Raw genomic sequence first — 17,512 nt, 5'->3', positions numbered from 1 at the left:
ATGTGTATGTATATGTATGTGTATATATATGTATGTGTATATGTATGTATATGTATGGGTATATATATATATATATGTATGTATATGTATGTATATGTATGTATATATGTATATATGTATATATAATGTATATAAGAGCAACGTTTAGAAATATAAAAAAATTATACCAAATAAATAAAAATAAGAAGAAATTGCTCAAAAACCATCAGTGGCATACGTCACCTACAGTAAATATCAGCTTCAGAGGTGAAAGTTTTCTGGCACGCATGATGCGAAAAGGTTGCAAATAGACGACCCAAAAATAATAAATAGAGTCAAGAGAAATGACTTTATTTACGGCCAGGCACTCAATTGTTTTGCCACATTACACAGTGTTATTTATGTCGTAACACTGGCCAGAGTGATAATTCTTGTTTGAACACTCTGCTTTAAAAATGGGACATCCCTTGGACATCTTTTTAACACACGGTGGAAAAGACTTTTTTAACTTTACCAAAAGGCCCAAACTATGAACAATTTGGGCATGTTAACTGTTGGTTTTACGAGGACAGAAATACTCTTATGAAGCAGTTAGTGGTCTTTGTTTGACTGAGGGGCTGCAGGGTTTAAAACTGCAATGTTACAAGAAAACCCAGTTGTTTTTGTACTACATACTTCCAATATGCGCTATTAGGGTTTGGTTTTCTTCTTAAAGGATTCTGATCTTCGCACATTCGATAAATCATCTCCAGTTGAGTTGTTTTTGGTAATAAAGCACAGATGGATGTTACTGAGTCCAACAACAAATGATCTAAAAGTCAATTTTATATTAATACTTGTTGAGGAGAGCAGGTAACACACTGCATCCGAGTGACTGCTGAGGATTGGACTGGAGCGTTACAGGAGACAAGCAGAGACATAGGCACTGCCAAAGCTATTACTGGAATACTGGTGTGTGTGTGAGTGTGTGTGTGTGTGTGTGTGTGTGTGTGTCCCCTCTTGGGTGGGGGAATGTCAGGAAGTGCATTTTGGAAAGGAATGAGGGGTGTGGGATGAAGAAAATGTGTGGTATTCACTTCTACACTCGGTGGGGGGTTGTCCCAAGTTTGCTATTGGGAGCTGGATGACAGTCTGTCATGCACACACGCACACACACTCACACGCACACAAACACACGCACGCACACGCACACGCACACGCACACGCGCACACACACACACACACACACACACACACATACATGCATCCTAACCCAACACTTCTCAATCTTTCTCAGTCCTTTTTTGCATTCTCATGCACCAGTGACACACATTTGTGCACATGCATACACACAATACCCCCTTTTCTCATTTTCAGACCCTCTCTCACACACTTACAACACAATACTCCCTTTCTCTCCGTCACGAACACACACACACACACACACACACACACACACACACACACACACACACACACACACACACACTTGCACACCCACCAGCGACACCATTTCCTTCGCTGTGATGTATTGAAGCTCTACGCCCTGTTAATCTGCACTGTTTAGTGCACAGTCAAGCTGACATAGTTTGATTCATTCACAGTGATCAGTGTAGTAGTCAGTCGGATTTACATGGTTTCATGTTATACATTAGGATTTGTTTACTGAGAAAGGACTTTGGTATCATGAGATCCAGCACGCTGTCCTCTCATCATCAGCCAAAAAAAACAAAGTGGAAAACTTTCCACTTATTGCAGTTATTGATTAGTACGTTATGTATTGTACAGTTTTTAGTCATAGTCTAGAAGAACATGGATTTAGTGATGGTAAAGTCACCCGTAGGTTTCTTTAGAACGTTTAAAAACATGTGCGTTTGATTTTACCGTTTTCCCCAATGGGAAACATGTCTTGCAGCCAACAGGTGTTATATATAAAACCCACCATATACAGTAAGCTCACATAAAGCACAGCTCTTAAAGTGGCAACTACAGTACATCAAGCAATCATCATCTAAGCCAATCATCCATCCATGGTCAGGAGGAAGGGGGGTCTTCATATGCATATTGACCCATACAGATAGACCCCCAATTTGGGTATGATCTATGTTACTGTGTCAGTCTGAATGGGATATCACAGTCATAAGTGTTCCCCAAGTCCACCTAGCAAATACAGACTGTTTGGGAAACTCCCATTACCCCTGCGGTTTGAACCTACATTGCTCCTTGAAGCTGTGATTAAAATCTTAGATTCTGTTGTCAGGCACCCTAACATAATCTTTCCTGCTCCGATAAAATGAGCAAACCCTCACTCCTTTTTTTGAACATAAGATCCACTAGTCCAGGGGCACAATCCCTGACTTCTATGCAGTTACTGAAAAGGCATGTCAGCCATGCAGCCAGACAATATCCAGAGTCTTCAGCATCTCAAGGGAGCTATTATATTATATTATTAACACTTGCACCTTACACTACCGTTTTTTTGACCACCTGATGGTCTTTGCTTCCCCATCACTCTGGCCATGAGTTCTCCGGCATAGTCTTCTCCACACAGGATATGTTGGTTGGGTTTTGGAGTTCTTCTAGTACTAAGGGCAACTCTACTGCTAAGAACGTAAATATAGATTGGTCCATTTGCTAAAGTTTCCTTGGGTTATGGCATGTGCTAACCGGCTTGCCGAAGCCTTATTCTGAAATTGACTACAACCAACCCAAAACGAATTGTATATAACCTATAAGCTAGAAATAACACTTTTAATTGTTACACACCTACACTTGACTATCTAATGGAGTCTGTACAAAAATGTTTTTAATTTTCTGGATTGAATCAACCGTTGTTCTGACTATTCCCATAAGGAAGCCTGAATTATCCGACTTTACAAGAACAGAGCAAAGCCTTCCTCTCCAATGCCACTCCTCTTTCTGGAATGAAGCAAAGCCTGCAAAGCCCTCCCTCTCTCATATGTTCAGATAAAATCACTTTGTTATCAGACAACTGGTCTGATCAGAGAGTAACATGGCACAAGGGATTCGACTTGATCGAGCAAATTTCTGTTGCTCGATCTGTCTAGATCTACTCAATGATCCGGTGACTATTCCTTGTGGTCACAGCTACTGCATGAGCTGCATTAAGGACCACTTAGAAACAGAGGATCATAGGGGGATCCACAGCTGCCCTCAGTGTAGGCAGACCTTCACACTGAGGCCTGTCCTGGTGAAAAACACCATGTTAGCAGATTTAGTGGAGGAGCTGAAGAAAACTGGACACCAAGCCGCTCCTGCTGATCACTGCTATGCTGGACCTGAAGATGTGACCTGTGATGTCTGCACTGAGAGAAAACTGAGAGCCTTCAAATCCTGTCTGCAATGTGTGGCTTCTTATTGTGAGAAACACCTCCAGCCTCACTATGATGTAGGTCCCCTAAAGAAACACAAGCTGGTGGAAGCATCTGCCAAGCTCCAGGAGAACATCTGCTCTCGTCATCAAGAGGTGATGAAGTTGTTCTGCCGTACTGATCAGCAGTGTATCTGTTATCTCTGCTCCAAGGATGACCATAAAGGCCATAACAAAGTCTCAACTGCTGCAGAGAGGACTGAGAGGCAGAGAGAGCTGGAGCTGAGTCGACAACAAATCCAGCAGAGACTCCAGGACAGAGAGAAAGAGGTGAAGGTGCTACAACAGGACGAAGATGCTATTAATCACTCTACAGACAATGCAGTGAGGACCACCGATAAGATCTTCACCGAACTGATTCATACCATTGAAAAAAGGGTGTCTGACGTGAAGGAGCTAATTAAATCTCGGCAGAAGACCGAAGTTGGTCAGTACAAAAAGGTTCGGGAGAAGGTGAAGCAGGAGATTGCTGAGCTGAAGAGGAAAGATGCCGACCTGGAGAAGCTCTCACGCTCAGAGGATCACACTCATTTTCTATTAAACTATCCCTCATTGTCACATCTGGGTGAATCTACAGACCCGCCATGTGTCAAAGTCTGCGGTCTGCGGTACTTTGAGAAGGTTACAGTGGCTCTGTCAGAGGCCAGAGATAAAATACAGGAGGTTCTTGGTGAAGAATATGCAAAGATTTCAGTGTCAGTAAGTGAAGTGGGTTTTTTACCATCAAATCCACAAGCAGAACCCAAGACCAGAAATGACTTCTTCCATTATGCATGCCAAATCACACTGGATCCAGACACTGCGAACAAACATCTCTCAATATCTAAGGGGAACAGAAAAGCAGCATTCATGACAGAAGAACAGAAATATTCTATTCATCCAGAAAGGTTTGTATATTCCTGGCAGGTCCTGAGTAAAGAGGGTCTGACTGGACGTTGCTACTGGGAGGTGGAGAAGAGCGGGAAAGGAGTTTTCATAGCAGTCGTATACAAGGATATTAGCAGAGCTGGGGACTTTGGTGAATGTGTCTTTGGTTACAATGACAAGTCTTGGGCATTGGATTGTTACAAAAATAGCTACGAATTCAGGCATAACAACGTAAAAACTTCCATCCCAGGCACGTGGTCCTCCAGAGTAGGAGTGTACCTGGACCACAGTGCAGGTATTCTGTCCTTCTACAGCGTCTCTGAAACCATGACTCTCCTCCACAGAGTCCAGACCACATTCACTCAGCCTCTCTATGCTGGACTTTGGCTTGCAAATGGAGCCACCGCTGAGATTTGCAAGCTCAAATAGACGGGAGTTATTGAAGAGCCCGTTGGGTATGAAGTGTTCTTTGCTTTGGTGGTAGTGCAGTGGAGTTATCAGAGATCTCAAAGATCAGCCAAATAGTGGGAAGTATTGTGACGAATTTATGATCGCAGAAAACTTCCCATTATACATCACACAAATATAGCATGTGTATGCAAACGTAAACTATGTAAGAAAGTAAGTGCTATGTAAGTGCTTTGAACATTGTTGTGTAATTATTGATGGAGGTCTCACCACTCCTACTGCTGGGGAGATAGACAGTGTATGATATTTTATGAACTTAATGTATTTTGTCTTGTTTATAAAACCTTACTCTGCATGGTAACTAGTCACCACAGCCACTCAAAGACAGCGGAGGGAAAGGGACAGCATTTCCCTTTGAAGTAGAGTGATATAAATTTGTTAAGTTTCACAAACAGATAGACTTAAACGTCTTTTTCTTTGTTACCTTCTGCTTGTTTCAGGATGTCTACATGGGTAAGACTTTTTTTATGGGTCTGTTATTTCTGAATAATTTTCAAGATGTTTCCTGAAAGAGAACTATGAAAATTGGTCCTAATTATTGGAAATTCCTTGAAATTAAAAACTCCATTTAAACCCCAGTAAATATTTCTTCATTATTCATTTATATTTTGAAAGTTTTTTATCCAATTATACAGATTTTTGCATGTTCTGCTGACCTCCTGTGCTGACTAAAAGATTCCCTCGCACAAACAGTAAATTGGAAATAATTAATCGGCACTGTTCCATTTGAACTTTGCTTGTATTTTAGTCCCAAATCCAAGTGACAGACTTATTTCTATGGACCCATATGCCATTAACACTTAGAGGCTAATCCGACCACCTCACTGACTTTTGAGTCTAACTTTATGCCTTTTCTTGTAAGTTGAATATCAACATTTTGAGCCTCACTTATCCTACTGTGTAAAGGATGTCACGCCACATTCTGGTTTGATTTTGACTGGCAGTTCACATTCAGAATCAGTGACACTTTCACACAGTGACCGAATATTTGTCAGTCAGTTGGCACTAAAACTCGCGACTCATCATTCATATCGAACAGGAAAAAGAAAAGAAAAACATCATGGTTACGCACATGTACCATGCTTTCTCATGGTAACACGAGAAAGCATTACAAAAATGTTATGGCTTACATTTTAGGCCATTTGATCCTGTCGGTAATGACAAGCAAACTGTCTGTTGGCTGTTCCAAATCTTCAAATAGTTGGAATAATAAATATAATCCAGTGGTAATACAAAAGGTTGATGTGTAGGTGTTTATATGGGTTTTGTCCTGTATGAACTGTATTGCATTATACATACAGTTGTTTCTGTTATTTAGCCTACCCACACTGATATAAATGGGTGGACAAAGTAATGGAAACAAGTGTTTGATTATAACCTTCGTGAAGGTAGGATTTCTTGCAGAACTGCTGTATTGGACTGCATTAGTTTTAGCCAGGTGTTCCTAACAAACTGGCAACTGAGTGTATGTTCAAAGCAAACTGTGGTGCAGTTCATATCGTAATGAGAAGGCAAGGTTGTGTGGTAGTGGATATGTAACCACATAGTGTCATAACACACTAAAACTTAAAACCTCAGTGTTTGGTGGCACAGGAGTGTTGGCATTGTCACCAATACTTTGGCAATGATTCATTTTCAGAAAGGTGGAGTGTTCATCTACGCCACTCCCATTTTCCATGATGTTTTCAGCCGACTGTCAGTATTTCTGACAGATCAGGTGTGTATGATTAAGGCTCGATATTGACTTGTACAGTAAGTAAGTTATCATCAAATGTTTATTTACATATTCTTTTATCTGACATTTCAGCATTTAAATAATACATTTTCAAATTTTGAGCAGTTCTGTTTCATTTAGCCAAAGTTATTGTAGGGGCTACTTGATCTGATAAGTTTTGCTGATTTTTTTCAAGTGACAAAACATGATTCACATTCTTCAAAGTATGATGTTGATAAAAGAATTGTTTCGGTACCAAAGTTGAGATGTTGCATCGGCACTGGCATTGAAAAATTTCAAATGATACTCAGCCCTTTGTTAGCCTTGACAACGCAGACTGCCAGGCGCTCAAACCTTTCTAATGAACGAGTTAGATGGCTCCAAGTGCTGTCATGTTTTCAACTCTGTTTGTTTGTAGTAAGTCAGTGTGAGCCCCAAGGTACTTTCCCTCTGAGAACACTGCTACACGGTTTATCTCGTATTCAGAGCAGGCTTTGAGCCATGAAGTGTGAACTTTTTAAATGATTAATTCAGGCCTTTGTCAGCTTTTCCTAACCATCTTTGATCTGGGAACACACCACAAACCTTAAATTATACACCAAGAGCAGCTGAGAGTCTGTAAAGTGGAAATAAAATTTCTTGTCTTCATGTTTTCAAGATATTTACGCTGTTGGGAAAACTTTTTAAAATTTTAATTGCATCTCTCATCATGCACATTTTTGATTCAGCTGTTATTTCTTTTCATGCACATTTATAAGGAAATCTGCTCATTCTGTACATTTGTTCTTTTCATCTATAAATTGAATGTATTATTTACATTTTTTCCATGATGAATGTTTTATGAAGCACTAATTATGTGAACATGAACACATGCTATTATATCCTGTTCTGTGTAGTATCTTTTTAGATTGCTTTTTTGAAATATCCTTTTTACTTACTGTATAGATTTTATAATGCATGTTGTATATATATTTGAATTCTAGTCCAGTAATGTATTGAATTGTTATAAATTTTTGTACTGCTATAGTATTTTTTGTCCTCTTACTTATTATTTCTCCATGGCAATAAAGTTGCTTCTTATTTATTTTAAACAGGGCATATAGTCCAAAGCACTTGTTTTTTTTTTTAGCGCAGAAAACCATTGGAAGCTACAATCTGCAGGTGTTGAAGTGTTGTTGGTAGGTGTCCTCCCCATCCGTCTCAGTTCTTTATTGGACATAGTGTCTTTCTATTGGCAGCGGTTGATGGAAAGGGAATGAACGAGAGGCACTGCATTGATTTCTTTTCAGGTTTCACAGTGTACCTGTGTGTGCGTGTGCGTGTGTGTGTGTGTGTGTGTGTGTGTGTGTGTGTGTGTGTGTGTGTGTGTGTGTGTGAGAGAGAGAGAGGTCGTATCACGTCTGGGGCGAGTAGGCTTCCACACAGACTCCCCAGAGGGAAACAACCGAGCGAGGTATTTCCCAGACCCCTCATATTTTCCTGCGCTGGCTGGTGGTCGTTATATGGTCGGTTAATCAACTTTTAGCTTCTCTCCTGAGCAGCAGCGATACTCTCAGCCACGCTGAAAGCTCTAATGAAGACAGACGAGGGTGGAAGTGTGAAGCCGGGAGAGATGCTCATTGATCAGAAGCTCTGGAGTGGCCGGAGCTGTCGGTAACAGGCTGGTTATTATCAGCAGACTTATTGATTGGTCTGTAGGGAGGTTGTTTTCTGCGTGAGTCTATGTATCTCTCTCAGCTGCAGTTTCACACATCTCCCTGCATCTCTCGCTGTACCTCTCTCTTGTTTTTTTTTTCTCCATCTACTGTGTGAATATCTGTCGATCTGGGTGTTGACCCTCTGCATTCGATGGCCCTTACGGGAAAAAACAAAAAGTCACATTGAATTGAATCGGGAATTATCAAAAGAATGCATTCATTTCATGTTTTAGATTTGAATAGTTTGCTCTTTTTTATTTGCTCTCCTGCCAAACAAACAAACAAACGACAACCAAGAAATCAGTAAGAACCTAACTTCCCCGAAGGAAGAGAATTTGATGATGACTCTGCGCAGCACATGTACCAGATTTTTTGCTGAGTCATGCTGTTTGGTTTTGTTTTATTGTGCCATAGATCAGACAAAACAGCCATCTGCACCCGTCTAACCTCCAACCCCACCCTTTTTTTGTTTTTTTGTTTACAATTCGGCAGTTTGGCACCATCAAAAGTATGCAGAATTTGCTGATAGCAGTTTCTCCTTGTAGTGCACCCATGGATGTGTGGACAACTGTCACGGGGTTACTTTGATACTGAAGAAAAAAAACGTGGTGATTTTCAAGCAAGTTCTGGAGTAATAAAGAGCATCCTCTTTTAGATTTATAAGCGGGTTTTTGTGTGTTTATTTGCGATGGACATTGGAGATAATTAAATCCTCTCCAAGTGTGAGTCGCACTGAATCTAAAAACACAATATGTGTATCATGTCAGTGTTGAATGAGTTATGATTCTGAGAAGGGGTACGAATTTTGACGTAAATTTCAGCAATTGGACGCTAAGGGTTTTTTGAGCACCTTAAAAGCCTCCATGAACTGTGTGTCACAGCCACTGCTGCAGCTCCAACCGTTGACCATGTTGACAAGCAGCCAAACTACTATAACTAACTTCCCATCGTTTCCTGTCCACATGCCCCCTTCACCTCTCCCCACAGAAAACTTACAGTTCATACACAAAAACATTATAAAATACGCAAAAACAGAGAAGGACTTGAAAAAGGCGTTAAGGAATTAAGACTATATCTGAACCCCTCTGTTCCAGGAATGGATCCGTCCATGGGCCAGGAGAGGAGAACACCCGTCACCCCGTCCTCGTCCTCCCGCTACCACCGCCGGCGGTCCTCTGGCTCCAGGGACGAACGCTACCGATCAGGTAAGAGGCAGGGTCGACACCACTTCACTTTTTATGTCCCGCCATTTTGTCCTTATGGCTGCATCTGTATGGTCTGTCAGTCTTTCATGAAGACATGTCTTACTACCAGATGAACTAACTTTTAGGACACAGAACACAGAGGTGATATTGCCAATCGTGTTATATATCGCACACTGGCATAGCAATACTTGCTAATCACTGTGTTAATTAGCTTCATTAATCACTTCATTAGCATAGTGGGTTCTGTCTGATAAGCAACACGTGATAGAGTTTTTTAATTTTACTTCACAATTTGTTCCGATAAAGATGATGTGATTAGAATTTGGAAGTCTTTGCTGCATAAATTTACATATCAGTAAGGAAATCTGCTTTTATTTCCACTATAACTCTCTAATACTTTAATACATGATGATCATATTAATATCACCCATGTTGTTGTTGTTTTATGTTATATGTAGATAAGTACATAGACATAGACATACTACTAAATGGGGGACGCTCCACCAATTTTATACGTCAAGATCTCCCACAAGATCTCATCATTCCAGATCTCGTCTTAATGGATACAGCCGGTTCCTAGTTCCCGAAACTGAATAGAATCTGGACTCTAATTGAGTCTGTGTAGGGTCCCATTCTTTTGCTATAGGTTTCGGGTCTGCATAATGTTGTTGTTGTCAAATACCCGAGTGGATCCAAGTGGGTTTGCTATCAACTCTATCAACATATGGTTCATTATAAGCAGCACAGGAAAAACAATGTGTTTTGTGACAGTGCAGGGGCAAAGGGAGCTGTTCTTTACCTACATAAGGACGAAGCTGAAAGAGAAGGAGGCCCTCTTTTTTTTTTTTTTTTTTGGTTTTTGTCTCTGGTTTGCATCAGTTCAGGTCCACCACCATTAGGATCCTTGGGTCTGTGGTGGACCAGTGTTGACTGTCCTTCAGTCCCTTTCAGATCTTTTTTTTTTTTAAATTGAAATGGCTCGATGGTTTTGGGGAAGGTTAATCCGCAGGTCTCTTGAGGACCGCTACACTGAATCCCCACCCGTTTTGAGGACATTCCTCATACTCTAGGTGTTATGACATGCTGTGGGCTGCAGCAAACCCAGTGTTTGGCAAAGATCTTTGGAAAAAGCTTTTGGTAAATCTGTCACAGCTCTTGCAACATGAATTGTTTGGTTTTGTTCCATCTGGTGTCGACTAAAGATTAATATAGGATTAACTAAGGATTTCAATTTGGGTAAATTCTTTTCAGTGGCATCTCATTCAAAATTAATCTGTAGGCATTTGTTCTGGTGACATTTTGAGGTTAGTAATAAAGATATGCAGTGGTCCAATAGGAAAAGAAAGAGGCTGTTATTTGAAGGTTTGAACCCCCAGACCAGCTGGGAAAACCAGGCTTACGTTATTATTATATTCCCACATGCTGTTGGAGATTTTTGAGTTTGTTTGAGTTTGATCTGACAGAAAATAGATCTTGTAAAAAAACCTTTTAACCCATTAAATTGAAAAAGAAAAGCCATGCAGGCACCTTTAAACACCACACACACACACACACACATCAGACACTCACCTTCACACACTGTGCAGTCACACTCAGTCAACCATAAGACAATAAACGTGCACTTGAGATTTAAAGTACCTCCGTGCCCCTACATGAGCACACACACAAGCCAAACAGATGTACATCTGTGAGCCCCGTTCATTCTGACAAATGTCTTACTTGTGTCATCATCGGGCCAACAGCCTGCTGGGTCTGCATCTTCAGGCGCTGTGTGTTTGACTACCGGCGGCAATGGACACCCTACAAACAAACCAAGCTGTGGCTACATGGCAGCTCTTTATCTCATTCTTAGAAACACTAATTTACAAAAGGCCGTCACACACATTCCCTGAACTTAAATTGGTCGGCAACCGCAGGGCCTCATGGGAGCCGCTGTCAAGCTGGGAATGTTCGTGTACATAAACCCAATGTGAAGAAATGGTAACACGGTGCTCATTGTAAGGAGAACACTGCAGCACAAATACAGAGGCCAGCTGGTAGTCCTGCTGCTATTTTTCTACTCTGTCCCTCAGTGCCAGTGCTTTGGCTTGATGGACTCTCCATTATTTAATACCCTTGACCGATGATTGAACTGAATGCCACAGCCATTATTGGTGCCTGAAAGGTCAATTTCTTTCCTTAGTTATTTAGTCAGCCATGTCATGTTTATGTTTAGCAGTAGTGGAAGAATTACTCTAAAAGTCCTGCAATGAAAATCCCGCTGAAGTAGAAAGTGTTTAAGTACTGTCAACAAAATGTACTTCAGTATCAAAAGTTAAGTATTAGTTTTACATAAAAAATGGCCCCGGTAGCTCAAATATTATTATATCTGACATTATTAAATTGTTAATAATGATAATGCAATGTGTAAATAGCATTTTACTTCTGTAGCCGTTACAGGAGAACCTGGTTTTAACTACTTTACTTACAGTTGTGGTAGCTTAGTACAGTGGTCCCCAACGTAGGGGTCTGCCCCCCCCCCCAAAGGTTCACAAAATAAATCTGAGGGGTTGTAAGATGATAACGGGAGTTGGAAAGATGAAAAAAATTCTACTACTGAATCTATATGGATTCTTTGACCTTGTTTTTATAGTTGTTTGGGTATTTTGTGAAATATTGGATAACTACTGTTGTCAGATAGGTGTAGTGGGGTAAAACGTACAATAATTAAGTATAAAATGGTGTAAAGTAGAAATACTCAAATACAAGTACTTCTTTGTAGTTACTTACTTTGTGTTGTACTTAAATACAGTACTTGAGTAAATGTACGAAGTTCCTTTCCACCGCTAGTGGTTGGAAAAATATCCAGTGCAGTGATATGAAAGAAGAGACAGAATGAGTTTCTTTTACAAGAAATGGACAATTTAAAAAACAAATCTTATAATCTTGATCTTATATATAATGAAGTAGTCACTTGCCCTGAGCTTTAGTTGCAAGATGATTTTAATTTCTGCCCATTTTATTGTATTAGACCAATATTAAAGGACCACAGCCGTGTGTTTTTATGTTTTAGCCCATGTACTAAATATCAAGGATACTTTACAGTAATGATACCATTTCCTCAGGTAAAACCACAGTGTTTCAAAATTTTAAATATTTCCTATATTTCCCATCCTCCGTGCACCCTCTAGTTTCCATGCAGGTTACTACAGCACTGTAATAAAGAAACAACCTCAAGCAACCATCTTGAAGTCTAGGGTCAGCTAGCGGTGTCAAGGCAATTTAGGTTCTACAGTTTGACTGATCAAACTGCTAGGTTAGGGCTGATGATGTTTTGTTCTCAGAGTTTTTAAATGGACAATCTCAGGATAGTAAGTCGAGCCAACAGCTGCCAAGTAACATTGTCTTGACTTATTAGAATTACCTTCTTGCTTCATTCATTTTTCTCCAGCTAAACAATTTCAGGTTTCCCCCATGCGGCACGCTGCCTAATCACTGCAGCTTTGACTCTGTTTCTAACAGCCACAGCCTAACAGCAGTGGATCTTTGTTTAAAAGCTTTGGCTGAAGAGTGTGCGGAGTGGTTGGAGTAGACGCGTCTTTTCATCACGGTTTTCATTGTTTTCATTTTCCATCAGAGAGAAGACCGTGTAATTCATCTGAACAGACAAATAACAAACCTCCATCAGGACTTTCCTCAAATAAATAAAAATAAGGCTCTCTGGAGAATTTTATCTCAACTAAAACGCACGCTGGGAAGTGTGTTATTAAACTTACAATGTTTCTAAGCAACTTGATCTGCTGAGTTTTACATTTAGTTACCACATGCATTGTATAAGTTATGAAATGGCTGCACAACTAAATAACACAAGTTGACAGTTATATTGTTATATGTCTGAGTCTTAATTTGTAATCCTTATTTATGCTAAAGAATGTACGTAAGTTGAGGTTTTTATAGCAAGTCTGGCACACTTCACACTGCCTTATAAAGCAGCAATAACAGCTGATAAAATCAAATACAAACGGATTGCTAATCTTAAGCAAGTTTTAAGCATCTGCAAGATAATCCTCTTACTGTACAGAAATGAAAGGAAATCAAAGGGCTTCTGGCAAGCAGTAAAAACACATTCATAAATATACAGCAATGGAGCATGACCTGATAATGGCCAACACTAATATAAAGTAAATGGAGTTTTACTAAAACAGCATGAACATAAAAATCTCTTTATGGTGGATTTAGTTAAGTCCACAACCACATAAAGGTCATGATACTGCAGTTTTCAGCCTCCAGCGAAATGAGTTTTGGTCGTTCGGTCATTTTGGTACCACGGTGACTTAAAAGGCTCTGAAGGCTAAATCTCACCTGAAACTTTGAAACCTTCTGTATGTTTGTCTCCAGATGTGCACACAGAGGCAGTGCAGGCGGCCTTGGCCAAGCACAAAGAGAGGAAGATGGCTGTGCCTATGCCTTCGAAGCGACGGTCGCTGGTCGTCCAGACCTCCATGGATGCTTACACACCGCCAGGTAAATACCAAACTACACTCTGTTTTCACAGTTTTGCAACAAGCACCCAAAATGAACTGTCACTTAAGATTAGCAGAGAAATACCTTAATGCGTTTTTGTATTATATAAAAACATTGTGAATGAACTTCAACCACAGCTCGTGTTCAGCGGATGTCTCAGCACTATGCCAAATATTGTTGAGTGCTAATCCTAGATACTCAGCAAGACTAAAGATTGTAGCCATGGAAGTGGCCCTGTGATGGTGTAAAGCTCACCAGAAACAAAACGTTCGGATGGATCAACAATAAAGTGCTAGATGGATAAAAGTGCTAAGAAAGGTTTTTCATTTTTCGTTTACCAAAAGATAACATTAAAAATTAAAAAATTTAATTGCAATCCATCCAATAGTTAGCGATATATTTCACTCGACTCGAACAACCCACCAACATTGCGATTTTTTTGACACATTTTGTTGATTACCATGTCTGTTCTATATTTCATGCACTTGAAGCTTATTTGTTTTGGCAGCTGTAAGTCTCTCTGTCTGTCTTTGCAAAGCATCTCCTACATGTCAAGAATGTATCCCCCGGGTTCGACTTGCAACTGTCACGTTATACTGACACTCAGTCTGTCACGTCTGCCCGGTTTGACATTCATGTCGGTCATGTCAATCCGTCAGTCATCCAGTGAGCCTTGGCAGGCATCTGGCAACTCTCACAATGAGGATTTCGGAGTGTTGTTATTTAAAAATGTTCATGTTTCCTGAATTGTCAAGTGTCAATTAAAGACGTAATTTAACCATAAATGAGAAAAAGAGATCCGTTTGTGTGAATAAAGAGTCGATGGAAGCTGCTGCAGCCGGTGATGTCGCTGTAGTATCGATTTCCTCCTTGTGTCTGTGACGTTGGTCAATGATTGAATGGGACGAGCCTTCAACGACTGAAAGGTAAAATCCGGAGGCCGGTGAGAGACCTGCTCTGTCGGCCAACTTGAAACAGCTGATCATCACTTTGGACTCTCAATACTGCAAGAAAATGTGAGCTACTTCACCCGCTGTGCTACAGTCTCTTCTTTCTTTTTTTTTATAGTCGGATTATGCTTTTCTGTAATTTGTCTCATCGGCTTGGTCAGCCACAGGTTACGGATGTCAGAAATATGAGAGTTCAGTGACACAAAAGACGAGGGATTGTTCTTTCTGGGTGACACCGATAAGAAAATTAATTTTATATTGTGTTTTGATGAGCTGGGATATTGGCTTTACAGCAGAATTTCTGCTTCGTTTTATCACATCGGGGTTATACAGCTGTGAAGTCTTTGGATGTACATTAAAAAGGGGATTCTGTGCGGTGCAGCTTAATCTCTTAATACTTTATGTACATCTTTTATGGCGTACATTGCCTCAGAGTGATGTGAATATAGAAAGTGTTTTGTAAGCCACAGAAAAATTGACGACATGAATAAAACAATTTTTATGCAGTCACTTAAAACACTTTTTATCACTTATAACTTGATATAATTTTATTGTTTACTGTGGATAAAAATTTAGACTTAATAGTCTGAATTAATTTATCTCTATGGCGCCTAACTGCTGTGTTAAACTCAGCACTAAATTCAGGAACAGCACAGAGTTTAAAAGGGACAGTAAAACTTGGTAAACTACTATCAAGGTCGTCTATCAGGCGGTAGATACAGTATAAGTAATAGACACTGCCTCCATGAATACCTCATGACAGTTGTCTTTCATTTAAGGACTAAAAATCAAAATGGTTGGATTTATATGGACATTTTGTGGCGTGGCAGTCCAGTAGGACTGCTGGGGAAAAGCAGTCTCTAAACATTCTAACAACCTCTTGGCGTCCGGGTGGCACGGCGTCTAATATTGTCTGCTGCAGTGGCTGGTTTTGATGCCAGCCGGGGAGATTTGTTGCATGTCAAACCCCACCCTCTCTCCCAGTTCCCTATCTGTGTCTTCACCATAAAAAAAAAAAGGGCAGAACCTGCAGAAACTCCACTGTTTAACTGTCTGCACTGAATGAATGATGAGAGGATGCATTGTGATATATCGCAGCATCTATTGCTCCTATGAAAAAAAAAAAAAAGCGATTGCAGTGCTTAGTTAGAAGGTTTTGTTGAAGGACAGAAATCCTTCAGAGACACTGCCGACGGGGAGCTGTAATCAGTATGGATCAGTTCTGATGTTTTTGCTTTGGACCCTGTTCGGCCCCGAGCTTTTCATTTTCTCCGCGAATTAAACTGCAGATTTCATTCATGCAACTCGACAGTCACACAATTGATCCGTACTACTGAGCCTAACCTGCTGCCCGCCCCCAGGACCTCTCCGGTGAATATTTGGCACACCATTAAGATGGATATCCCTTCTCTTAAAATGTGAACCGGACACATCACACAGCTGATTTCATCCCTGTAGCGTGCCAAGCGGGATCTGTCCGAAGGCGGACGGTGGCGGTGGAGGCAGTCATCAGTGTCTTTATGGAACTGGTGTCGTCTAATGAGGGTGTTAATGAGGCCATTATCTCTCTGGCTGCAGGGTCGAGCTCCTCAGAGCTTCAGACAACTAGACATGATTTAGACTAACAGCACAAAATGGAACCGTACAGCAGCCAAGGAATAAATGTGAGGCGCATTTTATTGGATCGGTTAAGGCAGACTGTACAATTTACTTGTCATCCTCATCTGTTCTCATTTTCTTTCTTCCCTCTAATCCTCTTCCATCTCAACCAAAACTAGATAGAGATAGATGTACTCAAATTTGAACCACAGCGCCATCTAAAAAATGGGCTACAGAAGTAACATTTTCAGAAATGACAGAGGTAAAAGATGTTAGCTACAGCTTAAAGTATTGGGAGGATGAGGCTGGCGTCATTCCATATTTATCCTATTGTCATCAAATCCCATAAAAAAGACACTGAAACGTATTAGTCTCTTCTATCAGTGCTTCTGGATTTTCCAACCTTCATTCTCCAAGCCAATTGGTTCCCACTGAAGACATACATTTTTATTATAATATATAGCTTAATGATAATTTTTAAAAAAGTCTCAGTAATTCCCTACAACAGCTGAACACTGTAGTTTTGAGCAAGTGCAACCCAAACAGGAGGAAACATAGAATTTGTTGGGGATTATTTTCAGCAGCGGATTAATCCACATTCGGTTAGCTAGTGAGTATTTGGGGCATTAGGACAGTGTGTGTAGGACTGAGTCAAAATAAACTACAGCGTGTTCATGGTGATGAAGCTCACTGACGTGTTTTTATAGTTTGTGGACAACAGTGGAGCATCTATGGCCCAGAGGAATCAGATATATCAGGCCTTTGATACACACACAGCGCTTGTTAGTAGGAGACATTCATCGCTGGTTTTGGTTGGTTTTTTATGGGATTTGTTCACAATAAGATGAACACAGAACACCACCTCCCTTACACTCTAACAAATGTGGGTATTTTTACCAAGTAAGAACCAAATCCAAAATGAAAGCCAAAGCCTTGTTTGGTAGTCTTACGTGTCTTTCTGTCTGTATTTTGCCCCCGAGAGTGCCAAGAGCCCTCGGCACTGCTAAGGCTACAAGCTGAATGTGTAAATGTAGCTCATAAATATAACACACACGAATTTACAGACACGCATGGATTCAACAATTAACAGCCACATTCATAAATCTTTCAGAATTGTACACAAACACATTTTCTTCGCGCAAAGACACGTGCATATTCAG

The 17,512-nt window shown here is 40.4% G+C and overlaps 2 protein-coding genes across 8 annotated transcripts in view; both read left to right on the top strand.

The window, feature by feature from the left end:
- The window catches only part of LOC120799323 (disco-interacting protein 2 homolog C), a 221,060-nt gene that overhangs the window by 118,204 nt on the left and 85,344 nt on the right, over nt 1–17,512 (top strand). For all 7 annotated transcript variants that reach the window (XM_040144416.1, XM_040144418.1, XM_040144415.1 and 4 more), the window contains exons 3-4: nt 9,190–9,300; nt 13,678–13,803. In XM_040144416.1, coding sequence (XP_040000350.1) covers nt 9,190–9,300; nt 13,678–13,803 — 237 coding nt within the window. The remainder of the gene's footprint in view (nt 1–9,189; nt 9,301–13,677; nt 13,804–17,512) is intronic.
- Nucleotides 2,972–4,645, top strand: LOC120799325 (tripartite motif-containing protein 16-like). The gene has a single exon (XM_040144421.1). The coding sequence runs from the start codon at nt 2,972–2,974 to the stop codon at nt 4,643–4,645; it is 1,674 nt and encodes a 557-aa protein (XP_040000355.1).

Source organism: Xiphias gladius, chromosome 14 (genome assembly GCF_016859285.1).
Source record: "Xiphias gladius isolate SHS-SW01 ecotype Sanya breed wild chromosome 14, ASM1685928v1, whole genome shotgun sequence".
NCBI lineage: Eukaryota > Metazoa > Chordata > Actinopteri > Istiophoriformes > Xiphiidae > Xiphias > Xiphias gladius.
Note: the sequence above shows the minus strand (reverse complement) of the source record. Positions and strands in the feature narration are given on the sequence as shown.

Bases quoted from the DNA above. Each gene is read 5' to 3' on its own strand.
- LOC120799325 (XM_040144421.1), top strand. From the start codon at position 2,972: ATGGCACAAGGGATTCGACTTGATCGAGCAAATTTCTGTTGCTCGATC.